At 43.7% G+C, this 27994-nt stretch overlaps 1 protein-coding gene across 1 annotated transcript; it reads right to left on the bottom strand.

The window, feature by feature from the left end:
• Position 1: 1 nt before the first annotated feature.
• On the bottom strand, positions 2–27898 carry LOC139420419 (mitochondrial poly(A) polymerase). The gene is made up of 9 exons (XM_071170499.1): positions 27721–27898; positions 19936–20102; positions 19566–19799; positions 18849–19073; positions 15586–15797; positions 13440–13666; positions 10761–10853; positions 10573–10646; positions 2–1990 (listed from the first exon to the last, which is right to left on the bottom strand). The coding sequence occupies exons 1-9, from the start codon at positions 27896–27898 to the stop codon at positions 1652–1654; spliced, it is 1749 nt and encodes a 582-aa protein (XP_071026600.1). The 3' UTR covers positions 2–1651.
• Between the last annotated feature and the right edge of the window lie 96 nt (positions 27899–27994).

Genomic DNA, 27994 nt, shown 5'->3' with positions numbered 1-27994 from the left:
CTTGACCACAACCGTTTTTATTATGTCATTAAAAAGTCTTAGTCCATTTTGTGACACTGATTTCAAGGTCCTGAACAGTCAAAATGATGTTTTTCATGAAATGTGATGATATTTGAAGGAAAACAGATCTTCTACACTGATAAAGTTTGATCATAAAGTTACTCTGGTCCCCTCCCCGATGTCAAACACTTGGATCCATTATTAAGGGGACATCAATTTAACACATTTTAATTCAACAATGGTAACATGATATTCTCTTACCTAATTTAAATAAGTAGCACCAACAGAGAAGGCGTGTTTGCAGAGAGGCTAAATAGCTACTCTACTGGTGCCAAAATTTGACTGTAGGGTGTCAGAAAATCTTATTAAAAGTTTACCTTGTTCATCTATGGCAAAGATACTTACACATTTCCCCTTTCATCTGTGTCTGGTGTTAGCTAGTTACTGGCTAGTCAAGTGAACACAGCCATCAGTGCTGCTGTGAACCACATCACAAGAGACATGCCAAAATGGGGAGATATATTTTTTATTATGTAAACAATGCAATTAAAAAATATATTTTTTAACCCCTTTTTCTCCCCAATTTCATGGTATCCAACTGGAAGTTACAGTCTTGTCTCATCGGTACAACTCCCGTACGGACGCGGGAGAGGCGAAGGTCGAGAGCCGTGCATCCTCTGAAACACAACCCAGCCAAGCCGCACTGCTTCTTGACACAATGCCCACTTAACCTGGAAGCCAGCCGCACCAATGTGTCGGAGAAAACACCGTACACCTGGCAACTGTGTCAGCGTGCACTGCGCCCGGTCTGCTAGAGCGCGATGGGACAAGGACATCCCTGCCGGCCAAACCCTCCCCTAACCCGACGTCGCTGGACCAATTGTGCGCCGCCCCATGGGTCTCCCGGTCGTGGCCAGCTGCGACAGAGCCTGGACTCGAACCCAGAATCTCTAGTGGCACAGCTAGCACTATTATGTCGTGCCTTAGACCACTGCGCCACTCGGGAGGCCTAATTGATGCAATTTCAATGTTGTTTGAGTTGCTTTGTGTCTCACAAAATTTGCTTGAGATGATTTCACTGCAACACTGCTAACTGCATCCAAGTTGCTTGACATAAGCGTTTCAAAGAGCTGTCAGTCAAGGCGAGCTCATGAATATAAGCTCCCCGCCCACTCAGCCCGCCTTTTCAAACTTCCTGGTAGTTAGCCATGAGAGAATTACTTTTCAGAATGACTGTTCAGGATCTTTAATAAAAAAACATCTGAATACATCGGCTCTAAATGTATACAAACAAAACGATGTCAGCGGACACTATAACTTCAAGTCTTTATGTACATCGATGTGCAAACGTCGCCATGTAGAGTAGTCAGACTTTCTTATAACGAGTCTGGTCACAGGTACCCTTTTCACACTACCGTGCTGAACAAAACCAAACTGTTGTCACATTGTCCTTTTCAGGTAGGTTGCAGCAACCATGGCGCAAGCCATATCAGTACAGCTTGGTTTGGCTCTGATCGGTTATTTGCAGTTGTGTGAAAAGCAATTGGACAAGTCCTCACAAGTCCATTCTTTACGGCCATGTAGCCACTGTTACCCATAGACCCAGAACTCACCAGTGACCTCTAGTGGGGCTGTACTGCATGGCCGCTCTCTAGCTCTTCACCTCACTGTTCTTTAGAGACTCCAGCAGGCCCTTTATCCTCTCGCTGGCCGGCTCCCTCTTCCTCTTCTTACGACCTTTAACCCCGGCCACCTGGGAGACCGAGGGCATGAGGAGCGCTGCCAGGCCCCAGGGGGCGTTGTTTCCGGTAGCGCTGCCGCTGTGCGGTACGTTGAACTCCCGCTGCTGCAGCATCCAGGCGCTCTCCCGACACAGCGCCACGAAGCGCTCCAGCTGCGTTCCGTTAACATTCTTACTGACGTTCAGCGCGGGCTCAAAGGGGTTCTGGATGTGCAATGGGGACATCTCGGGTTTGTTTTGCTCCCTGCCCTGTGAGACAGAGAGAAAGAAAGAGAAAGTAAGAGATTGAACGAGAGCAAGCGAGAGAAGGAGAAAGCGTGAGATGGAGAGAGAGAAAAAGAGAGAAAAAGTAAGAGGGAACGAGATGGTGAAAGTGAGAAAGAGCTGTCAAAACACCAACTGGTCTTTATACACGGTCCATCTATCTTATTGGTCACGCTGGTGAGGTCAGGTGTTTTGTGGCTGTTGTCATCTATGCCCAGATAGAATGGATCGGGCTGGTCTGAGTCTGGCACACCTCTCCTCTTCCCAGGCCAGGCAAACACGTGGATGTGTCCACGTTCTAAATGGCTCCCTATTCCCTATATAGTGCCCTACTTTTGACCAGGGCCCATAGCGCTCTGGTCAAAAGTGGTGCACTATGTAGGGAATACGATGCCATCTGGGACACAGCCAGTGTCAGCTTAGCTATGAGGAACGAGCCTGGGGGCAGCACCAGCAGGGTAGACACAGATTCACCACGCCTCATCTATCATACCACTGACCCTCTCTGACACCATCACTAGGCTGGTCCTAGATCTGTTTCTGCCATCTTGCTAAGTCCTTGTCACGCATGACAGCAAGGCTACACCATTGCTGCTTTGGATAATGTGTCTGTGACACGGGGATAGGGTGCCATTCGGGACGTAAGCAGAGCCCTCCAAGGTTCTTTGCACGCAACCTACCCACCTGCCTGGGTTCAAATAGCGTTGGTTTTCTTTCAAAAGCTTTAGCTGCTGCCCGATCGAGCTTGCCTGACGAAATGGAACCAATGGAATAGTCCCAAAGGCGCAACACTCCAGTCTGGCTCAATCGAACCACACAAGGTATTCGACACTAAACAAGTACTGTTTGAATTCAGGTCAAACATGGCCTGCAAAACATCTAACTCCTATCTAAGCCTGGGGTTGTAAAAAATAAATAAAAAAGGATGACTGGATAGACGGCGAAAGAAAGAGAGAGGTGGAGGCTCCAGCTCCATTGGATGGAGGGATTGATGACCATGGAGCATAAAGCCATCAGTCAGAGAGAAGTGGAGCAGGTAGAGAAGAGGGGGGAGAGATGGTAGGTAGAGGGAGACAGGAGAGAGACAGCACACAGTAAAGATGATTGATGGTGGTTTCTCGACTACTGAAAGGCAATGGCCACCACGCTTCCTACAGGCCTTCCTTCATTACGTCAATCCTGACCCTGGGACATGCACACGACTGACCCCAGGTTAACGTCTTTACTACACTATATCTTTAGACTAAGGAGGAGCGACAATGAAAATGAGCAACCAAGCAAAGAAACTAACTGGGTAAATGGTATCCAAATGAACAGGCGTCTATGACTGAATAAACACGTTGTGTGTTTTTGCTTACTGAGCGCGAAGAACTAGAGGTTGGGTTCATATAGAGATGGGTGGAGGAGGAGCAGTCATCAATCACACAGTCCTCGGACGGCTGTAGTCTTAGCAGGTACCGAGGGACGTCAGTGTGATGTTGGTGTGTGATCGACAAACAACACTTTACGACTACTAGCTTCCCTCAGAGCTGGCCATTTATAAACTATGGCAATTAGGCACAGGGGTGAAAGAGTCTGTGTAGAGCTAAAAGAAAGAGGTCATTTCTGTTTAAAGCTTTCAGTGAAGCACTGTCCCCTTATGTCTAAGGATGAATGGAGAAACAGAATGACTTGCTAGTTGACGCAGATTAAAACAAAAATGTTGTGTGTGTGCACGCACATGCTTTATACTTAAAAAAAATAATAAATTGAACCTTTATTTAATTAGACAAGTCAGTTAAGAATAAATTCTTATTTACAATGACGGCCTACACCGGCCAAAACCAGACGATGCTTAGGCCAGTTTGTGCGCCGCCCTATGGGAGTCCCAATCACGGACGGATGTGATGCAGCCTGGATTCGAACCAGGGATCATTGTAAACCTGCCACACACACACAAAATACATTTATTAAACATAAGAATGAGTGTGAGTCGTCACAACCTGGCTCGTGGAAAGTGACAAAGAGCTCTTCTAGGACCAGGGCACAAATAATAATGAATAATTTTGCTCTTTATTTAGCCATCTTACATATAAAACTATTTGTTAATTGAAAACTGTGAATAACCACAGGTTATAACTCTGCAATGTTGGTTTGTATTGGAGTGAGTCTCTGTTTGAAATAATTTTACACATACAATCTGTACCTGTATTTAGTGTTCATGCTAGTGAGGGCTGAGAATCCACTCTCACATAGGTTCATGGTTGTAAAGGGCATCAGTGTCTTAACAGCGTGATTTGCCAAGGCAGGAAACTCTGAGCGCAGCCCAATCCAGAAATCTGGCAGTTGCTTCTGATTAAATTCAATATTCACAGAACCACTTGTTGCAATTTCGTTGAGGCTCTCTTGTTCAGATATCGGTAAGTGGACTGGAGGCAGGGCATGAAAGGGATCACGAATCCAGTTGTTTGTGTCATTCGTTTTGGGAATGTACCTGCGCAATTGTGCACCCAACTCACTCAGGTGCTTCGCAATATCAGACTTGACAATGTCCGTAACCTTGAGTTCATTTCCACACAAAAAATAATACAATGATGGAAAGACCTGTGTGTTGTCCTTGTTAATGCAGACAGAAGAGAGCTCCAACTTCATAATCATAGCCTCAATTTTGTCTCGCACATTGAATATACGCTACCGGTATAAAGTTTTTGAACACCTACCCATTCAAGGGTTTTTCTTTATTTGTACTATTTTCAACATTTTAGAATAATAGTGAAGACATTAAAACTATGAAATAACACATATGGAATCATGTAGTAACCAAAAAAGTGTTAAACATATTTAAATATACACTGCTCAAAAGAACACAATGTAACTCCAAGTCAATCACACTTCTGTGAAATCAAACTGTCCACTTAGGAAGCAACACTGATTGACAATAAATTTCCAATGCTGTTGTGCAAATGGAATAGACAACAGGTGGAAATTATAGGCAATTAGCAAGACACCCCCAATAAAGGAGTGGTTCTGCAGGTGGTAACCACAGACCACTTCTCAGTTCCTATGCTTCCTGGCTGATGTTTTGGTCACTTTTGAATGCTGGCGGTGCTTTCACTCTAGTGGTAGCATAAGACGGAGTCTACAACCCACACAAGTGGCTCAGGTAGTGCAGCTCATCCAGGATGGCACATCAATGTGAGCTGTGGCAAGAAGGTTGGCTGTGTCTGTCAGCGTAGTGTCCAGAGCATGGAGGCGCTACCAGGAGACAGGCCAGTACATCAGGAGACGTGGAGGAGACCCAGCAGCAGGACCGCTACCTTCGCCTTTGTGCAAGGAGGAGCAGGAGGAGCACTGCCAGAGCCCTGCAAAATGACCTCCATCAGGTCATAAATGTGCATGTGTCTGCTCAAACTGTCAGAAACAGACTCCATGAGGGTGGTATGAGGGCCCGACGTCCACAGGTGTTGGTTGTGCTTACAGCCCAACACCGTGCAGGACGTTTGGCATTTGCCAGAGAACACAAAGATTGGCAAATTCGCCACTGGCGCCCTGTGCTCTTCACAGATGAAAGCAGGTTCACACTGAGCACATGTGACAGACGTGACAGTCTGGAGACGCCGTGGAGAACGTTCTGCTGCCTGCAACATCCTCCAGCATAACCGGTTTGGCGGTGGGTCAGTCATGGTGTGGGGTGGCATTTCTTTGGGGGGCCTCCATGTGCTCGCCAGAGGTAGCCTGACTGCCATTAGGTAACGAGATGAGATCCTCAGACCCCTTGTGAGACCATATGCTGGTGCGGTTGGCCCTGGGTTCCTCCTAATGCAAGACAATGCTAGACCTCATGTGGCTGGAGTGTGTCAGCAGTTCCTGCAAGAGGAAGGCATTTATGCTATGGACTGGCCCACCCGTTCCCCAGACCTGAATCCAATTGAGCACATCTGGGACATCATGTCTCGCTCCATCCACCAATGCCACGTTGCACCACAGACTGTCCAGGAGTTGGCGGATGCTTTAGTCCAGGTCTGGGAGGAGATCCCTCAGGAGACCATCTGCCACCTCATCAGGAGCATGCCCAGGCGTTGTAGGAGGTCATACAGGCACGTGGAGGCCACACACACTACTGAGCCTAATTTTGACTTGTTTTAAGGACATTACATCAAAGTTGGATCAGCCTGTAGTGTGGTTTTCCACTTTAATTTTGAGTGCCACTCCAAATCCAGACCTCCATGGGTTGATACATTTGATTTCCATTGATAATTTGTGTGTGATTTTGTTGTCAGCACATTCAACTATGTAAAGAAAAAAGTATTTAAGAATATTTCATTCATTCAGATCTAGGATGTGTTATTTTAGTGTTCCCTTTATTTTTTTGAGCAGTGTATTTTATATTTGAGATTCTTCAAATAGCCACCCTTTGCCTTGATGACAGCTTTGCACACTCTTGGCATTCTCTCTACCAGCTTCACCTGGAATGTTTTTCCAACAGTCTTGAAGGAGTTCCCACATATGCTGAGCACTTGTTGGCTGCTTGTCCTTCACTCTGCAGCCTGACTCATCCCAAACCATCTCAATTTGGTTGAGGTTGGGTGATTGTGGAGGCCAGGTCATCTGATGCAGCACTCCATCACTCTCCTTGGTAAAATAGCCCTTACACAGCCTGAGGGTGTGTTGGGTCATTGTCCTGTTGAAAAACAAATGATAGTCCCACTAAGGGGCAAACCAGATGGGATGGCGTATCGCTGCAGAATGCTGTGTTGGCATGATGGTTAAGTGTGACTTGAATTCTAAATAAGTCACAAGCGGTGTCACCAGCAAAGCACCCCCACACCATAACACCACCTTCTCCATGCTTTATGGTGGGAAATACACATGTGGAGATCTCACAAAGACACGGTGGTTGGAAGTTTTTTTTTTTTTATGAAATTTTAAAAAGGACAAATATCCACTGGTTTAATGTTCATTGCTCTTCTTATTGCTGTCCTTTAGTAGTGGTTTCTTTGCAGCAATTTGACCATGAAGGCCTGATTCACGCAGTCTCTTCTGTACAGTTGATGTTGAGATGTGTCTGTTACTTGAACTCTGGAAGCATTTATTTGGGCTGAAATTTCTGAGGCTGGTAACTCTAATGAACTTCTCCTCTGCAGCAGAGGTAACTCTGGGTCTTCCATTCCTGTGGCGGTCCTCATGAGAGCCAGTTTCATCATTGCACTTAATGGTTTTTGCGACTGCACTTGAAGAAACTTTCAAAGTTCTTGACATTTTCTGTATTGATTGACCTTCATGTCTTAAAGTAATGGACTGTCATTTCTCTTTTCTTATCTGAGCTGTTCTTGCCATAATATGGACTTGGTCTTTTACCAAATAGGGCTGCATTCTTTATACCACCCTTACCTTGTCACAACACAACTGATTGGCTCAAACACATTAAGAAGGAAAGAAATTCCACAAATTAACTTAACAAGGCACACCTGGTAAATGAAATGAATTCCAGGTGACTACCTCATGAAGCTGGTTGAGAGAATGCCAAGAGGGTGCAAAGCGTGGCTATTTGAAGACCCAAATATAATATATATTTTGATTTGTTTAGTTTAACACTTATGGTTACTACATGATTCCATATGTGTTATTCATAGTTTTGATGTCTTCACTATTATTCTACAATGTAGAAAATAGTAAAAAAATAAAATAAAATAACCTTGAATGAGTATGTGTTCTAAAACTTTTGACTGGTACTGTAGTTCCGGAGAGTCATTCAGGTGAGAAAATCCCCCAGATAGGCCAGTCGTGTGACAAACTCATCATGCAAGCGGTCAGACAAGTGAAAATTATGGTCAGTAAAGAAAACAAACTAATCTCTCAATTAAAAAAAAAAACGTGTCAATACTTTGCCCCTTGATAACCAGCGCACTTCTGTATGTTGTAAAAGCGTTACATGGTCGCTGCCCAAATCATAGCATAACATAGAAAATACACGAGCGTTCAGGGGCTTTGCTTTAACAAAGTTAACCATTTTCACTGTAGTGTCCAAAACGTCTTTCAAGCTGTTGGCAGCAAGAGCCTCTCGGTGGATGCTGTAAAGTGCCCAAGTGAAGTCGGGAGCAACTGCTTGCACGCACGTTACCACTCCAATATGTCTCCCTGTCATGGCTTTGGTACCAACACATCTTGACCATCAGAGTCCATTTCATTTCACAAAGCTGTCCAGTACTTTAAAATATCCTCTCACGTTGTCCTGGTTTCCAGAAGAGGATGTCTTCCTTAATTGACCCCCCATAAACGTAATGGACATATACCAGGAGCTGAGCCAGGCCCGCCACGTCTATTGACTCATCCAGCTGTAATGCATAGAATTCACTGGCTTGTATGTGAAGCAGTAACTGTTTCAAAACATCTCCTGCCATGTCACTGATGCGTCGTGAAACTGTTGTTTGATGGAGGCATTGTCTGTATAGTTTTTTTGGCCTTTTCCTCCATTTGATCTCAGCTATATTTGTGGCAGCAGGAAGTCCTCCACAATAGTATGGGGCTTGCATGTCCTAGCCACTCGGTATATACAGTGCCTTGCGAAAGTATTCGGCCCCCTTGAACTTTGCGACCTTTTGCCACATTTCAGGCTTCAAACATAAAGATATAAAACTGTATTTTTTTGTGAAGAATCAACAACAAGTGGGACACAATCATGAAGTGGAACGACATTTATTGGATATTTCAAACTTTTTTAACAAATCAAAAACTGAAAAATTGGGCGTGCAAAATTATTCAGCCCCCTTAAGTTAATACTTTGTAGCGCCACCTTTTACTGCGATTACAGCTGTAAGTCGCTTGGGGTATGTCTCTATCAGTTTTGCACATCGAGAGACTGACATTTTTTCCCATTCCTCCTTGCAAAACAGCTCGAGCTCAGTGAGGTTGGATGGAGAGCATTTGTGAACAGCAGTTTTCAGTTCTTTCCACAGATTCTCGATTGGATTCAGGTCTGGACTTTGACTTGGCCATTCTAACACCTGGATATGTTTATTTTTGAACCATTCCATTGTAGATTTTGCTTTATGTTTTGGATCATTGTCTTGTTGGAAGACAAATCTCCGTCCCAGTCTCAGGTCTTTTGCAGACTCCATCAGGTTTTCTTCCAGAATGGTCCTGTATTTGGCTCCATCCATCTTCCCATCAATTTTAACCATCTTCCCTGTCCCTGCTGAAGAAAAGCAGGCCCAAACCATGATGCTGCCACCACCATGTTTGACAGTGGGGATGGTGTGTTGCTTTTACGCCAAACATAACGTTTTGCATTGTTGCCAAAAAGTTCAATTTTGGTTTCATCTGACCAGAGCACCTTCTTCCACATGTTTGGTGTGTCTCCCAGGTGGCTTGTGGCAAACTTTAAACTACACTTTTTATGGATATCTTTAAGAAATGGCTTTCTTCTTGCCACTCTTCCATAAAGGCCAGATTTGTGCAATATACGACTGATTGTTGTCCTATGGACAGAGTCTCCCACCTCAGCTGTAGATCTCTGCAGTTCATCCAGAGTGATCATGGGCCTCTTGGCTGCATCTCTGATCAGTCTTCTCCTTGTATGAGCTGAAAGTTTAGAGGGACGGCCAGGTCTTGGTAGATTTGCAGTGGTCTGATACTCCTTCCATTTCAATATTATCGCTTGCACAGTGCTCCTTGGGATGTTTAAAGCTTGGGAAATCTTTTTGTATCCAAATCCGGCTTTAAACTTCTTCACAACAGTATCTCGGACCTGCCTGGTGTGTTCCTTGTTCTTCATGATGCTCTCTGCGCTTTTAACGGACCTCTGAGACTATCACAGTGCAGGTGCTTTTATACGGAGACTTGATTACACACAGGTGGATTGTATTTATCATCATTAGTCATTTAGGTCAACATTGGATCATTCAGAGATCCTCACTGAACTTCTGGAAAGAGTTTGCTGCACTGAAAGTAAAGGGGCTGAATAATTTTGCACGCCCAATTTTTCAGTTTTTGATTTGTTAAAAAAGTTTGAAATATCCAATAAATGTCGTTCCACTTCATGATTGTGTCCCACTTGTTGTTGATTCTTCACAAAAAAATACAGTTTTATATCTTTATGTTTGAAGCCTGAAATGTGGCAAAAGGTCGCAAAGTTCAAGGGGGCCGAATACTTTCGCAAGGCACTGTACATCACAGGCACAACGAAAGACAGTACTAAGATCTCCATCTAATCATTTACTCAATCAACTCCTTCCTACACTGTGTGTGTGTGTGTGTGCGTGTGTGTTGTGCCACACAGAGATGTAAATTCACTAGTTGGACTGCACTGTATATATATATATATAATTTTTTGTTTTAAAATGTGAATCACATTTTTATTTGGCGTACCCCCGTTTGCATTGCTCGTACCCCTGGGGTTTGGGAATACCCGATTTAGACCATACACAGGTCATAAAGTTTAAACCGGTGCGCTGGTTATAAAAAATAATAATAATAATAAAAATTTTAAAAAAGAGTATATGGCAAAGACGCGCTAGACAAGTTTCTCTCCACTAATGCGCACTGACTCCCGCCAATTAGTGCGCATTCATTGTTTGTCTGTGTGTTACCTTTCTGATATTGATCGACATGCGGTTGAACGCGAAGGTTCCATAGAACTCAAAGAACTCCTGCAGCAGTTGCTCTGAAAGGAAATAGAAAAGAGTATGTTAAGAAATACCACATTCATACGGATGAAGAAACCTGTTTCCATGTGGAAATAAAATACAAAATAATCACATTTATGCTATGGGCCCACCTAATGTCTCTGTGTTGTCTTGCAGTTGTATTTTTGTGAAGTCGCTGACAAATGTGCAGTCGTTTCCCTCGATGACACTCTTATCTAGAGGGCCTTGTAGAAAAGGGTGGGGTGGGGGAGCATAAGGTAAATGATAAGGTATATACCACAAGGTAAGACACTACACACAAGGTAAATGACACATTACACATGCAGGGCCTTGTATAAGAGAAAAGGGAAAGCTTAAATTACATACAATATAGTAGATGTCTAGGACCGGAATTGGGCAGTCTGAACAAGACAAAGATTAGGTCCCCATAAAATCTGTTTTATTATTTGCCTGATTCTGTTTTTCCCCCAAATTCAGTTCTCTCCATTTTGTTTTTCCAGGTTTTAGGTCTCAAAATCAAACTTTAATAGAAAACAACAAAAGTGGATGTTCTAAGTCCAGAACAATGCTTAACCCTATACATTCATACCTGTATACAGGTTGAAAATGGCTGATTTGGGCACCAATAAGCATTGGAACGAAGTGGCTGTAAAGTAACATGCTATCAGTGGAGGCTCCACAGAGGAGGGAGGGGAGGACCATCCTCCTCAGTGAATTTCATAAAAATAATGAAACATTTAAAAACGTTATCATTTTTAGATAAAACTATATTAAAACACACTGTTTTGCGATGAAGGTTTGGACACCTACTCATTCAAGGATTGCTTTATTTTTTACATTGTAGAATACTAGTGAAGACATCAAAAACTATGAAATTACACATATGGAATCATGTAGTAACCAAAAAAAGTGTGAAATAAAAATATATTTTAAATTTGAGATTCTTCAAAGTAGCCACCCTTTGCCTTGATGACAGCTTTCCACACTCTTTGCACCTACACCCCATTTTCCAGGAATATTCTTATCATGTTACTGAATGTATCCAGAGTATTTTCGGATTTTGTTGTCAACAAATGCGGTGAAAATAACAGTAAATGTAAAATACACATTTAAAATCAACAGTGTAATGTTCGTATTCAGTCATCAACTGTCATGCACTCACCTTTTGTCTAATACATTTCCCCATTATCGCCAAACTGTTCGCTTTCAATTGCTACCATGGTTATGCATATGCTTTTTATATTTCTTCTGAAAGAAACAGTTTAATTAAGCCCTATCGATATAAACCAATTCACATGAGTGTAAAGGAGACCACTGAGTTCTGTGGAAAATCTAAGAAATTTAGTGCACAGCAGCAAAAACAACACAGAGTTACACCTGGGATAAGCAAACGTACAGTTAATAACAATAGAAAGAACTGCCAAATGGGGATTTATCTTAACGGAAAATGTTGTAGTTGGGGATGGACCAGTCGTGATGGATCAGCGGGGCTCCGCGTCGGCAATAAAGGGTCCAGGCCAATTGGCAAAAGTATTGTTGCCCACAAAATTAGCAGGTATACCTCTTCGGCTAGCCGGGAGATGGGCCTAGTTCGAGGCTAGCTAAAACCTAACAGGTGCTTGCTTCGGGACAGAGGCGTTAGCCAGCAGTAGCTAGTCAGTTGCAGCTAGCTAGCTAAGATGATCCGGTGTAATGGCCCAGAGCTTGCGGCAGGAATCCGGTGATGTGGTGGAGAAAAGCAGTCCGATATGCTCTGGGTTGATATCACGCTGTGCAGACTGGCAGGTATTGACCGAGCTAAAGCTGGCTTGTGTCCGATCTAAAAAGGAGAAGACCGCTAGCTGTGGATAACAGTGACTACTAGCTAGTTAGCTGGCTAGCTTCTGATGGAGGTTCCGGTTATAACGTATAAAAATAGCAGATCAGTACCACATTGGGTGAGGCGGGTTGCAGGAAAGTATATTTAGATCGTCGGTGGAAAGTGAGATTAAAAATATATACGAATAAAAAAAACACGAAACCGACTCTTTACATGGGACAAGACAAACACACGTCCGACTGCTACGTCATCTTGGATTAACGTCTGGATTACGTTATTCCCTCCACAACGCAGATTTTTACAGAGCCTTAAAAGATTAATGTTGTCACTCAGAAAACTGACAGGCAAAGAGTGGGATGGATAGAGAGCAAAAAAGGAGGATAAGATGTCAAAGAGAGCAATTACAAACGAGAGAAAGAAGAGGGAAAACAGAAAAAAAAATTCTGATCAAGCTTGGCTCTCCATCAGAGCCTTGGTACCAATCTTCTTGACCATGTCAGCTGAGGGTCAGAGGAGAGGCTGGTGGTGTGTATGAATTAGCTGTGCGTGATTAAATAGATGCCCAATGCTGGGAGGGTCTTGGCCCCTGCCAGAGTGATGGGGCCTTTAAGCACTATGTGATGCTGCCTGAGATAGTGTCTCTGTCTAGGCTAAGGTGGATGGAGGGAGGGAGGAATGCAATTATCTGACAGCCAAGGTGACAAGGGAAGCAGGAGTGTGAGCATCACTGCACTACACCAACACAGATATTTGTTGACAACAAGGCTCAACAATCAATTGCTTGAAATTAAATAAATAATAATTTAATAACCCAATTGGCACTCGCTCAGTGGTCCATTGCTCCCCGCTGAAAGTCCATTTCTACCTTTCTGAATAAAACTAGGAAGTGTAACAATGCAGAACTACAGACTACTATTTGCTAGCTCTTTTGGAGGTGAGGTACCGATAGTATTGATTGTTAAATTGTCCACAGTGCTCCATTGTAAGATACCTGCTAGTTCCTTGAGGTGGTCCAGGGTGGGTAGGATAGGAATAGTTCTCCTCTGGAGGAAGAATAGGACCATGACAGTGAGAGAGAAGTTTGAGATCCAGGCTCCAGGTATGCTGCTGGTGATACTGTGGGCCCGAGCCCAGCACCGGACACTGAACACCAGGCAACGCACCCGCCGGTCCAGCCCCCCATACAGGTACAGAAGCTCCGAGCTCTTCATCGCTACCCTGTGGACACACAGAATGACAGTTAGGACTACAGTAGTTTCATTAAATGACACACTTAACCCTGTCTGTGCCTTTAAATGGATCTTTCTTAAAATTACTTTCTATCACCATTCCTAATATTACAATTTATAACAGGTATAACATGCTATTTTCGATCTGATATATATTTGTTTGATATGATAGTCTCTGTACAAAACTTCTCAATCTGATGTGAGAAACCATGAAGGTTACAGAAGTTGGTGAGAAGAGAATATGAAAGACAGTGGCACAATATCCTCCAGAGGGCAGCATTTAGCTGAACTTTACAATTCTCACTTAGTACCAAAACATCCCTCTATTTTGAAAGGTTCCGTATGACAAACCATGCATAACCATACCCTTCTATGATTTAACATAAGCATTGAGAAATGCGCTCTACTCTACTCTATTTCCTAATAAACTGAGGCGTGGGTGGGTTTGTTTCTGAACATTAGAAGGTGTGTATGTGGTAGCTTACCTCTCAGGCTAACCACAGTATCCGTCAGACCAAGAGAAGAAGTGAAACAAGCAGTCTCACTTCTTCCATCTCCCTTTTGCACTCTCTCTCTCTAACCCTCCCTGGAGCCCTCTCTCTCCCGCCCTTCCTCATTGGTGCCCCCTCTCTCTCTCCCTCCCTCCCTCATTGGTGCCCTCTCTCTCTCTCTCTCCCTGGTGCCCCCCCCTCTCTCTCCCCCCTCCCTCATTGGTGTCCTCTCTCTATCATTGGTGCTCTCTCTCTCTCTCTCCCTCGCTCCCTCATTGGTGCCATCTCTCTCTCTCCCCCTCCCTCATTGATGCCCTCTCTCCCCTCCCTCATTGGTGCCATCTCTCCCCTCCCTCATTGGTGCACTCTCTCGCCCCCTCCCTCATTGATGCCCTCTCTCCCCCTCCCTCATTGGTGCCCTCTCTCGCCCCCTCCCTCATTGATGCCCTCTCTCCCCCTCCCTCATTGGTGCCCTGTCTCGTCCTCTCTCCCCCTCCCTCATTGGTGCCCTGTCTCTCTTCCCTCTCTCATTGGTGCCCTCTCTCCCCTTCCCTCATTGGTGCCCTCTCTCGCTCTCTCTCCCCCTCCCTCATTGGTGCCCCCCTCCCTCATTGGTGCCCTGTCTCTCTCCCCCTCCCTCATTGGTGCCCTGTCTCTCTCGCCCTCCCTCATTGGTGCCCTGTCTCTCTCCCCCTCCCTCATTGGTGCCCTGTCTCTCTCCCCCTCCCTCATTGGTGCCCTGTCTCTCGCCACCTCCCTCATTGGTGCCCTGTCTCTCGCCACCTCCCTCATTGGTGCCCTCTCTCGCCACCTCCCTCATTGGTGCCCTCTCTCGCCACCTCCCTCATTGGTGCCCTCTCTCGCCACCTCCCTCATTGGTGCCCCCCCCCCCCCCCTCCCTCATTGGTGCCTTCTCCCTCATTGGTGCCTGACTAGTTTCAGGGCATAAACACAAGCCACCTCTTTTTTATGTTCCCTCTTATCCTCCCCCCTCTCTGGTGCCCAACCAGTTTTGGACTAGCCAGCTTGGAACCAGCATTCAGAGCCGTTTCTAAATAACTTAAGTTTCTGTCTCGTTTGTGCAACGCCAGTAGATTAAGGGCAACGAGGAACTAACATGGTAGAGAGTTTCGATGAAGCATGAGAGCTAAATGCCATTTAAAAGGGTGACTAATAGTTCTGTGAAAGGGAACTTTAAAGATTAACAATTCAAAATCACACCTAGGCAGGCAGAAATGTGCTTTCATGATTCACAATTGTTTAAAAGGCACTGGTTAAGCATCATAAAAGCTGTTCTAATTTAATCACACTGATGATTAACCATGATGGATGTAAACCAACTTCTGTTTGAGACTGATTAAACCAAAAAAATATGTGTGTGTGTGTGTGTGTGTGTGTGTGTGTGTGTGTGTGTTACCTATTGTTAGCCGTGAGGTCACACTGGAACCCTGACGGTTGGTGGGCGAATCGGACTAGGGGACAGCGAGCCTGGAGGATCTTCTGCACCCCGACACAGCCAGGCCCAAACTGGTCTACACACTCCCCGATCACAGACAGGATACTCTGGGTACACGCCCGCTCAGACGCAGACCTCTTTGTCTGGTACTCCAAGGAGAGCCCTGCTTTTGGCTGGGCAGATGGAACATAACATTTTTCATTACTGAAACATAGTGTTAAAATGCATAGGGTTACAGTATTGTGAGTGAAGATGGCAGGCCCAAGGCTGAATTTTTTTTTTATGGACGACATAGACACTAACAATTGTGTGTGCCTGCCCACACAAGGGTTTAATATTTTACCAGAGAATCTATCAATTTTCCTTCCCGAGAAAATTTAAAAAACGTACAAGGCATCCCGGTATTCCCGTTCTGTTGAAACGCATATACTGCCAGCGGGAGAAAAACCTGACAGGATTACACCACTGTTAATGGTGAAATATATACATGAATCTACCATTTTCTTGTTGTATTTGTTGCCATTTAATCAAAGTTCTCTCGAAGTCACCACGCTATTTCGTTGATATAACCTTCAAAAAAAAAAGTTGGCCGAGCAGGTAAAAAAATGACCATAGGTCTAGTAAACTTTACATTCGCTTTAGCCTAACTTTGACGGAAAAATGTCAGACAGCTTGTTGACCCGTCTCTCTCCCCTTGCACCTGGCTATCGGGGGAGTTTGGGAAGGTGATGGCTGTTTTGCCTTCATGATATCCCGCTTGTTGTGGTGACTGTCACAGGGAATTGTCTACCTTAACTGCGTCCAGAGGTCATGTGTAGCCTGCACGTATAGTAAGCAATTACATTTATAGAAGCCATGCAAGAAGCCTAAGGGACGTTTTACAATTTTGTCATTAAGCAGAAGCTCTTATCCAGAGCGACTTAGAGATTGCATTCATCTTAAGATAGCTAGGTGGGACACCCGCATAGAAAGCACATTTTTCCCTTGATAATGTAGCTGTCAGTAGTCAGAGCTGGGGGGGGGGGGGTTCCACCAATGGAGTGCCAGGACAAGGAACAGCTTGGACTGAGCTGAGCCTGAAGGTAGGGTTCCGTAAGTAAGCACCATGGTCTTGCCAGTGGAGTGTGCGGAGAAGCAGAGTGACATGAGAGAACTTGGGAAGGTTGAAAACCAGCCGTGCTGCTGCATTCTGGATAAGTTGTAGGGGTTGGATGGCAAAAGCAGGGAGCCCAGCCAACAGCGAGTTGCAGTAGTCCGGACGGGAGAGGACAAGTGCCTGGATTAGGTCGCTTCCTGTGTGATTAGGGTTGTACTCTACGGATGTTGTAGAGCATGAACCTGCAGGAGCGAGTTACTGCTTTGATGTTTACAGAAAACAACAGGGTGTTGTCCAGGGTCACGCCAAGGTTCTATGCGCTCTGGGAGGGTGATACTGTGGAGTTTTCAACCGTGATGGAGAGGTCTTGGCGCGGGCAGGCCTTCCCCGGGAGTAAGAGCAGTTCCATCTTGTCGAGGTTGAGCTTGAGGTGGTGGGCCGACATCCAAGTTGAGCTATTTGCCGGGCACGGAGAGATGCGTGTCGCCACCTGGGTGTCAGAAGGGGGGGGAGGAGAAAAGTAGTTGAGTGTCATCCGCATAACATTGATAGGAGAGACCATGTGAGGATATGACCGAGTGACTTGGTGTATAGAGAGAAGAGGTGAGGGCCTAGAACTGAGCCCTGGGGGACACCAGTAGTGAGAGTACGTGGTGCAGACACAGATTCTCTCCACATCACCTGGTAGGAGCGGCCTGCCAGATAAGATGCAATCCAAGTTTGCAGAGCCTGAGACACCCAGCCCTGAGAGAGTAGAGAGGAGGATCTGATGGTTGAGAAAGTTGATCATAGACAGCACGCTCAAGTGTTTTGGAAAGAAAAGGGATACAGGTCTAGTGTTGGTTTATTGAAGAGATGAGCAACTCGGGCCATTTTGAAGTCAGAGGGGAGGGATGAGTTGATGAGAGAAGGGAGGAATGGGAGAAGGTCTCCAGAGATGGTCTGGAGAAGAAAGGAGGGGATGGGGTCGAGCGGGCAGGTTGTCAGGCGGCCAGACCTCACTAGTTGCAGGATGTCATCTGCTACTGGGGACTTTATGTTGAGTAAATATGGTAGGCTGCTAGCGTTGTGATGACTGGTCTAATGTTTGAATGAAGCCAGAGTTGATAGGCTACGTCGCACGTGCATATTTAGCATTTTTGCATCTCGGCTAAATTGACCTTCTCTCTCTGCATATCATCTCACAAGTTGTGACATATTCAATGGATTCTTTTTTTCTGTGCTGATCTGATGCAACGGGATGGTGGCAAGGTAGGAGAAGCTGTCGCACCCAGCCCTTTCCATTTATGGCGACTTAAGTAAATAGACTTAAGTAAATCACACTGAGCGTTGATGATTGATCATGCAGATAGTAGAGCAGAGAAGGCCTTAGATAAGCCAGACTTAGACAAAAAAAATACCGGTTTCTCAACATTATTTATCTCGGGAAATGAGAATGGGTTTGGGCGGAAAATCTCAGTAACCTGGTTCCCACTTTTAAACCCTACCATACATAGAGAAAAGTGCATCATTTCAATCTAATAAAACCAAGTCAATATTTGCAAGTCAGATTGACTCTCAACATTCACATAGAAGACAGAGCTTTGACAAGCTCTGCAAACTCTCTTTACGCACAAGGGTCTTCTGTTTCTACTTAACAGCCTTGACTACAGGTGAGGAAATGGTGATTTGTAGCATTGTGCACATCTCTCACTTCCCTAAGATCCTTCTTAGCGGAATGTTTACCCAGTGTGTGTGTGTGTGTGTGTGTGTGTGTGTGTGTGTGTGTGTGGGAGCGCACGAGAGAGAAGCACTGATAAAGGCCTTATGGGGCTTTTCCCCCACACTATAATGTAAATGTAAAAAAAAAAAAATAGCTACAGGAAGTCCCTCCCGTCTCTTTGAACAAATGTTCTACAGCTCAACAACAGTAAGGGTCTGGTTAACAGGGTTCTTGATGTCCTATCTTACACAAGCTATTGTAATAATAGATGTAAACAAAGACAATCTTATTAAAAAGGAGAAGGTATGAGGCAGAAAACATGAGACAAATCTCTCTACAGCTGTTTTATGAGAAAAAAAAAACCAGAGGTCAAAATTGGCATCTAAGAACCATGACATGTGGTTTCTACATAGTCCTCATCCTCACCCTTTTCAGATTCCTTCCACTGATGCCGTCCAGGTCCAGAAACATGTCTAGGTCACAGCCCAGCTTCCCGAAGCCGTTGACGGAGGAGCCAAAGGGCCGAATGGTGCATTCTGGGAAATATGCAGCAGCTATGTCCTTTAGAAGAGAGCAGACCAGGAAGCGTAGGCAGACGTTCTCTTCCGTCAGCTGGTATGTCTCTGTAAGGGAGGAGATTTGTTGGTCTATCTGAGATAAAGAAAGAGAGAACACCAAAACAGTGTTATTATTTGTGTTCAATATTAAGCCTAAAGCAAGGGTTATCTGGAGATCCTTGTTAACCAACAATAATAAAGTTGAATATCTTGGAAACAATTAGCACAAAAGCTAACAATACCTATTCGTTGTCCCTGAGACATACAGTACCAGTCAAAAATGTGGACACCTACTCATTCAGGGGTTTTTCTTAATTTTTTGGGACTATTTTCTACATTGTCATCAAAGCAAATGCCTGGCTACTAAAGACTGGCTATATAAAATATATTTTGATTTGTTTGTAGTACCACTGTTTTGGTTACTATATGATTCCATATGTGTTATTTCATAGTTTTTGATGTCTTCACTTTTATTCTACAATGTAGAAACTTTTGACTGGTACTCTATGTATCTATGCTAATCTTTATTCAGACAGACAACTTCAGTCGTTTAGCTAGTATTTGAAACCAGGTCATGTCGACCTACACTGGCTTCTTTGGAAAGTCTCTGTATGAGGTCGTTAATGTGTATGGTGGTCTGTGGTTGGCACGGAGGGGCGGACTGGTCGTTGGACATGTCCACAGGACCAGCGTTTCTGAGCGAAAGCAGTCTGGACTTGAAAGGCACTGTAGCTTCATGGTTGATACTGGGGATGGCCGTCCCTTCGTGGAGTGATGTGAGGCTCTCCTTGTTGGAAAACTCCACCACGGCATATGTACCCTGGAAGGCCAAACATGAGCACAGTGACAGCACAGTCAGTTATCTTTCACAACCTTTACAGCATGTTTTTGTATTATTTACTTATTTCTGAGTGTTTATTTGTAGACTCAGATTTCAGCACAACTGAAATACTTACGTAGCTTTCATAAAAGAAACATTTGTTGATATCTCCATGTCTGGATAAATAGCTGAGGAACTTTTTCTCGTTGGTTTTGGCCGGGCAGCTGATAAGGACAGATCTCTCTGCCTGCTCTATCTTCTCCTCTTGGACTGTGTAAAAAGATTTGTTTCCATCCTTTGAGTCTAAAACCAAGAAAACAGACATACTTTAGCAAGATGATATCATTTATTTTGGTCTGAAAATCATAACCCATGACGAAATCTAGCCATCATTAAATTCTAAAGACAAGGCAAAAACAAAGAGTCACATCATGGCAAGTTAATTTATAACATTCATAGGACGCCAACTACCTTCAGTATGTTCTGGCCGGGGGAGTTTTATTAAAGAACCCTGACGCTCGTTCTGAATGTTAAAATGCACAGTTTGGGAAACATAAGGAATGCATCTTTCATATCAGCAATAAATAATTTTCAAAAAACGAAAAAAAAAAGGTTAGATTACTACACTAGCTTTATAGGGTTACGGTTCCCACACTGCCATATGTCCATGTTACAGCGCTTGTTAAACGGAAAACAGACGTTAGAAAGAGGAGTACCTGCGCTAATTACACTGAACAAAAATACAAAAACGCAACATGCAAATTGTTGGTCCTCATGTTTCTTGAGCCGAAATAAAAGATCCCAGAAATGTTTCATGCGCACAAAAAAAAAAAAAAAGCGTATTTCTCTCAAATTGTGTGCACAAATTTGTTTACGTCCCTGTTAGTGAGCATTTCTGCTTTGCCAAGATAATCCATCCACCTGACAGGTGTGGCATATCAAGAAGTTGATTAAACAGCATCATTACACATGCACATTGTGAAGGGGACAATAAAAGGCCACTCTAAAATGTGCAGTTATCACACAACACAATGACACAGATGTCTCAAGTTGAGGGAGCAGGCAATTGGCATGCTGACAGCAGGAATGTCCACCAGAACTGTTGCCAGAGAATTGAATATTAATTTATCCACCATAAGCACCAATGTCATTTTTGAGAATTTGGCAGTACGTCCAACCGGCCTCAAAACCACAGACCACGTGTAACCATGCCAGGCCAGGACCTCCATATCCAACTTCTTCTCATGCGGCACCGTCTGAGACCAGCCACCTGGACAGCTGATGAAACTGTAGGTTTGCACAACCAAAGAATTTATGCGCAAATTGTCAGAAACCGTCTCAGGGAAGCTCATCTGCATGCTAGTCGTCCTCACCAGGGTCTTGACCTGACTGCAGTTTGGCGTCGTAACCGACTTCAGTGGGCAAATGCTCACCTTTGATGGCTACTGGCATGCTGGAGAAGTGTGCTCTTCACAGATGAATTCCGGTTTCAACTGTACCAGGCAGATAGCGTGTATGACAACATGTGGGCGAGCGGTTTGCTGATGATAACGTTGTGAACAGAGTAGAGGTCGACCGATAATGATTTTTCAACGCCGATACCGATTATTGGACGGCCAATAAAGCTTATACCAATTATTCTGACGAATTTATCCTCAAGTAAATAATGAAACATGTTCAATTTGGTTTAAATAATGCAAAAACAAAGTGTTGGATAAGAAAGTAAAAGTGCAATATGTGCCATGTAAGAAAGCTAACGTTTCAGTTCCTTGCTCAGAACATGAGAACATATGAAAGCTGGTGGTTCCTTTTAACATGAGTCTTCAATATTCCCAGGTAAGAAGTTTTAGGTTGTAGTTATTATAGGAATTATAGGAGTATTTCCCTCTATACCATTTGTATTTCATTAACCTTTGACTATTGGGTGTTCTTATAGGCACTTTAGTATTGCCAGTGTAACAGTATAGCTTCCGTCCCTCTCCTCGCTCCTCCCTGGGCTCGAACCAGCAACACAACAACAACAGCCACCATCGAAGCAGCGTTACCCATGCAGAGCAAGGGGAACAACTACTAGAAGGCTCAGAGCGAGCGCTAACTAGCTAGCCATTTCACTTCGGTTACACCAGCCTCATCTCGGGAGTTGATAGGCTTGAAGTCATAAACAGCGCAATGCTTGACGCACAACGAAGAGCTGCTGGCAAAACGCACAAAAGTGCTGTTTGAATGAATGTTTACGTGCCTGCTTCTGCCTACCACCGCTCAGTCAGATACTTAGATACTTGTATGCTCAGTCAGATTATATGCAATGCAGGACACGCTAGATAAGATCTAGTAATATCATCAACCATGTGTAGTTAACTAGTGATTATGATTGATTGTTTTTTATAAGATAAGTTTAATGCTAGCTAGCAACTTACCTTGGCTTATTGCATTCGCGTAACAGGCAGTCAGTCTCCTTGTGGAGTGCAATGAGAGAGAGGCAGGTCGTTATTGCGTTGGACTAGTTAACTGTAAGGTTGCAATATTGGATCCCCCGAGCTGACAAGGTGAAAATCTGTCGTTCTACCCCCGAACGAGGCAGTTAACCCACCGTTCCTAGGCCGTCATTGAAAATAAGAATGTGTTCTTAACTGACTTGCCTAGTTAAATAAAGGTATAAAAAAAACATTGTCCAAAAATTTCCGATTGTTATGAAAACTTGAAATCGGCCCTAATTAAATCGGCCATTCTGATTAATCGGTCGCCCTCTAGAACAGAGTGCCCCATGGTGGTGGCGGTGTATTGATATGGGCTAGATATAAGCTACGGACAACAAACACAATTGCATTTTATCGATAGCAATTTGAATGCACAGAGAAGCGTGATGAGATGCTGAGGCCCATTGTCGTGCCATTCATCCGCTGCCATAACCTCATGTTTCAGCATGATAATGCACGGCCCCATGTCGCAAAGATCCGTACACAATTCCTGGAAGCTGAACATGTCCCAGTTCTTCCATGGCCTGCATACTCACCAGACATGTCACTCATTTAGCATGTTTGGGATGCTCTGGATCAGCGTGTACAACAGCATTGTTTCAGTTCCCGCCAATATCCAACAACGTCGCACAGACATTGAAGAGGGGGACAACATTCCATAGGCCACAATCAACATCCTGATCAACTCTATGCGAAGGAGATGTGTCAAGCTGTATAAGGCAGATGGTCACACCAGATACTGAAAGGTTCTCTGATCCACGCCCCTACCTTTAAAGAAAAGTTTAAAAGCTATCTGTATTCCCAGTCATGTAAAAATAAATCCATAGATTAGGGTCTAATGAATTTATTTCAATTGACTGATTTCCTTATCAAATGTTATTGGCTGCACACACATATTCAGCACATGTTATTGCAGATGTAGCAAAATACTTGAGTTACTAGCTCCAACAGTGCAGTAATATCTAACAATACACACAAATCTAAAAGTTAAATAATGGAATTAAGAAATATAGAAAAATTAGGACGAGCAATGTCGGGGTCCGGAATATAAATATATATGATATGGGATGTATAGACCTTGTGGACAGGAAGTGGATAGAATACATAGTATATCTGTAGGATAGAATAGTATAATGTACAGCAATAGTTGAAAAGGATGGCCTTGACTAAAATACAGTATGACGCATATGAAATTAGTAAAACAATACGGAAACATTATTAAAGTGTCCAGTGTTCCATTAGTGACCAGTGTTCCATGTCAATTTACATAGGGCAGCAGCCTCTAATGTGCAAGGTTGAGTAACTGTGACTAAGTTCAGGGCAGGTTCACTGGGTGGAGATTTTTTGTGGCCCCTACCTCAAAGTTACCCATCCCTGACCTAAACGAAGCCAGGCGGCACAAACATTTTGTCACTAAAAAAAATCCTATCGGCTGCAACTGTTAAAATAGGTTAAAACATTGTACAGCAAAGGAGGCTGCGGAGGGGAGGACGGCTCATAATAATAGTTGGAACGGAGTAAATGGAATGGCCTTAATCTGAAATGGACTCAATTCATTTTGTTCCTCATCAATCTACAAACAATACCCCATAATGACAAAGCAAAAATAGGCTTTTAGACATTTTTGCAAATGTATTAAAAAAACTGAAATAGCATGTTTACATACAGTACCAGTCAAAAGTTGACACACCTACTCATTCACGGATTTTTCTTTATTTTGACTATTTTCTACATTGTAGAACAATAGTGAATACATCAACACTATGAAATAACACATGGAATCATGTAGCAATCAAAAAACGTTTTAAACAAATCAAAATATATTTTATATGAGATTCTTCAAAGTAGCCAGCCTTTTCCCTGATGACAGCTTTGCAAACTCTTGGCATTCTCTTAACCAGCGTCATGAGGTAGTCACCTGGAATGCATTTCAATTAACAGGTGTGCCTTGTTAAAAGTTGGAATTTAATGCCTTCTTAATAAGTTTGAGCCAATCAGTTGTGTTGTGACAAGGTAGGGGTGGTATAAAGAAGACAGCCCTATTTGGTAAAAGACCAAGTCCATATTATGGCAAAAACAGCTCAAATAAGCAAAGAGAAATGACTGTCAATCATTACTTTAAGACATGAAGGTCAGTCAATCCGGAAAATTAAGAACTTTGAAAGTGCCGTTGCAAAAACCATCAAGCGCTATGATGAAACTGGTTTTCATGAGGACAGCCAGATTATTGGTTCTGAAAACCATGTCTTAGTGAGATGCAGAGTAGGTGAAAGTAATGATATCTGCATGCTGCATGTGTGGTTCCCACCGGGAAGCATGGAGGAGGAGGTTTGATGGTGTGGGGGTGCTTTACTGGTGACACTGTCTGTAATTGATTTAGAATTCAAGGCACACTTAACCACCATGGCTACCACAGCATTCTGCAGCGATACGCCATCCCATTTGGTTTGCGCTTTGTGGGACGATTATTTGTTTTTCAACAGGAAAACGAACAAATACGCCTCCAGCCTGTGTAGGGGCTATATAACCAAGAAGAGTGATGAGTGTTGCATCAGATGACCTGGCCTCGACAATCACCGACATCAACCCAATTGAGATGGTTTGGGATGAGTTGGTCCGCAGAGTGAAGGAAAAGCAGCCAACAAGTGCTCAGCATATTTGAGAACTCCTTCAAGACTGTTGGAAAATCATTCCAGGTGAAGCTGGTTGAGAGAATGCCAACAGTGTGCAAAGCTGTCAAGGCAAAGGGTGGCTACTTTGAAGAATCTCAAATATAAAATATATTTTGATTTTTGGTTACTACATGATTCCATGTGTGTTATTTCATTGTTTTGATGTCTTCACTATTATTCTACAAAGTAGAAAATAGGACAAATAAACAAAAACACTTGAATGAGTAGGTGTGTCCACATTTTTGGCTGGTACTGTCAGTATTCACATCCTCAAAATTGAGCTCAGGTGCATCCTGTTTCCATTGATCATCCTTGAGATGTTTCTACAACTTGATTGGAGTCCACCTGTGGTAAATTAAATTGATTGGACATTATTTGAAAAGGCACACAACGGTCTATATAGGGTCCCACTGTTGACAGTGCATGTCAGAGCAAAAACCAAGCCGTAGAGCTCCGAGACAGGATTGTGTCGAGGCACAGATCTGAGGAAGGGTACCAAAACATTTCTGCAGCATTGAAGGTCCCCAAGAACACAGTGGCCTCCATCATTCTTAAATGGAAGATGTTTGGAACCACCAAAACTCTTCCTAGAGCTGGCTGCCTGGCGGGGAATGGCCTTGGTCAGGGAGTGGTCACTCTGACAGAGCTCCAGAGTTTCTCTGTGGAGATGGGAGCACCTTCCAGAAGAACAATCATCTCTGCAGCACTCCACCAATCAGGCCTTTATGGTAGTGGCCAGACAGAAGCCACTCCTCAGTAAAAGGCACATGACAGCCTACTTGGAGTTTGCCAAAAGCCACCAAAAGGACTCTCAGACCATCAGGAAGAAGATTCTCTGGTTTGATGAAACCAAGATTCAACTCTTTGGCATGAATGCCAAGCATCATGTCTGGAGGAAACCTGGCGCTATCCCTAAGGTGAAGCATGGTGGTGGCAGCATCATGCTGTGGGGATATTTTCAGCGGCAGGGAGACTCGTCAGCATTGAGGGAAGGATGAAAGGAGCAAAGTACAGAGATCATTGATTAAAATCTGCTCAGGACCTCAGACTGGGGCAAGATTCACCTTCCAACAGGACAACGACCCTAAGCACACAACCAAAACAATGCAGGAGTGGTTTGGACAAGTCTCTGAATGTCCATGAGGGGCCCAGCCAGAGCCCGGACTTGGAACATATCTGGAGACCTGAAAATAGCTGTGCAATAATGCAATAATGCTGTGCAATAATGCAGAGAAGAATGGGAGAAACTCCCCAAATACAGGTGTGCCAAGCTTGTAGCATCATACCCAAGAAGATGAGGCTGTAATCGCTGCCAAAGGTGCTTCAACAAAATACTGAGTAAAGGGCCTGAATAATTATGTAAATGTGATGTTTATTTTTTATAAATCTGCCCCCCAAAAACAGTTTTTGCTTTATCATTATGGGGTATTGTGTGTAGATTGATGATGGAAAACACTATTTAATCATTTTCAGAATAAGGCTGTAACGTAACAAAATGTAATAAAAGTCAAGGGGTCCGAATACTCTCTGAATGCACTGCATTTGATGTCATTCCGCTCCAGCCATTACCAGGAGCATGTCCTCCCCAATTAAAGTGCCACCAACCTCCTGTTTTGTACAGTAAGTGTATATTGTGATATGAAAGTAGAGGGCTTTATTTTTCTAGAACTGTACCGCAATTGAGAATCCATTCACGTTCAGATAGCTTATTTGGCTGCCAGAACCAATTCGCCTCGAAACAGAACATGTAGCTAAGGTCCTTGGTTTAACGTTAGGCTTATTGGGCTAGTCGATTTCATGCAAGAGACAATGGCTACATGACCTGACAAGTGGAAGGGAGTTTGTGCTGGAGATAAGCAGTTATCCATTGATACTCTTTGGAGAACTGGCAGCTCACTATAATTAATAGACATGTGACTCGTTTCAGAAAACCAGGCGTATGTCGCTTGTCACTACTTCACAGGAAAGTCATTTGAATGGAAACATGCATTTTGATAATTACATTTTTTTTTTGCCAGAAATGCCTTCTGGGAAAATGTGAACTTTCATGTGCCTTAATAACAAACGTGTATGCCATCTGTAAATACGAATAAAATTTTAAATGTTAAATTACGAGCCTAGTTGGTTAAGCCACAGAAAAAGCCAGCAACCTTCCCACTAGCCATGATTAGCTGAGATAATGAGTGGGCTGGACATGTGAAGAGAGGAGTACAGATTGGTCTGCCATATAGATTGCTTCTGTCTATTTGAGCTGGCCAGTCTGTGTCCTGGTGAACTCGTCTTTTTTGAATGTATTGTGTAGTGGAGCTGCATAAGTGTTGATCTCCACTCTCTGTCGGATCTAGTTTTGAAATCAGTGGTAAACAAATCGTCGGCCTGAGCGTGGCTCTGTACATCCGAGATCGAAATGAGATGGGTGGGGCTAAAGCTTAAGAGGGTGTGAACGATGCTGAATGGGTGTAGACAAAGAAGAGCTCTCCAGTAGCTACCAAAACATTCAAAGGCCGTTCTCAAAAGTGAGAAGTTTATCAACTTTCAAAGCAGAATTACTTAACCATTGTTCCTCAAAAATGATGATATACCATTCTGTAACTCTGAGTCTCTACTTTATCCAATGTAAACAAATAAATAAAATGCAAATGTTGCTACATAAGACCTATTTGATCCGGTCGGTCGGTCACATTTGGCTAGGTAGCAACGTCAGCAATCTAACGTTACAAATCATGTGGTTACAGCCCTGTTGTGTGTGTGGTCGGTGGATGAGAAACCTACCGATTTTATATTTCTTATTGGGTGCATCGGTCTTCGTAGCAGCAGTACTAGTTCCGAACTTTCTTTGAAAACATGAATCTACTTTTTTAAAGCATTTAGAGAGGCTGCCCCTCAAATGCAACCTGCACACCGTAATGGAAGACGCCATCGCTGCACTGAGACTACGGTGAAAGCGCATGCGTGTGTATGTTCTATGGCATCCGAAACCTGCCAAAAATCAATGCTCAATCAGCGTCAAACATGAGTTTTGCGTTTTTCCTATATTTGCAAGACC

This window comes from Oncorhynchus clarkii, chromosome 11 (assembly GCF_045791955.1).
Source record: "Oncorhynchus clarkii lewisi isolate Uvic-CL-2024 chromosome 11, UVic_Ocla_1.0, whole genome shotgun sequence".
NCBI lineage: Eukaryota > Metazoa > Chordata > Actinopteri > Salmoniformes > Salmonidae > Oncorhynchus > Oncorhynchus clarkii.
The sequence above is the reverse complement of the archived record's forward strand: the minus strand, read 5'-3'. Positions and strand labels throughout refer to the sequence as shown.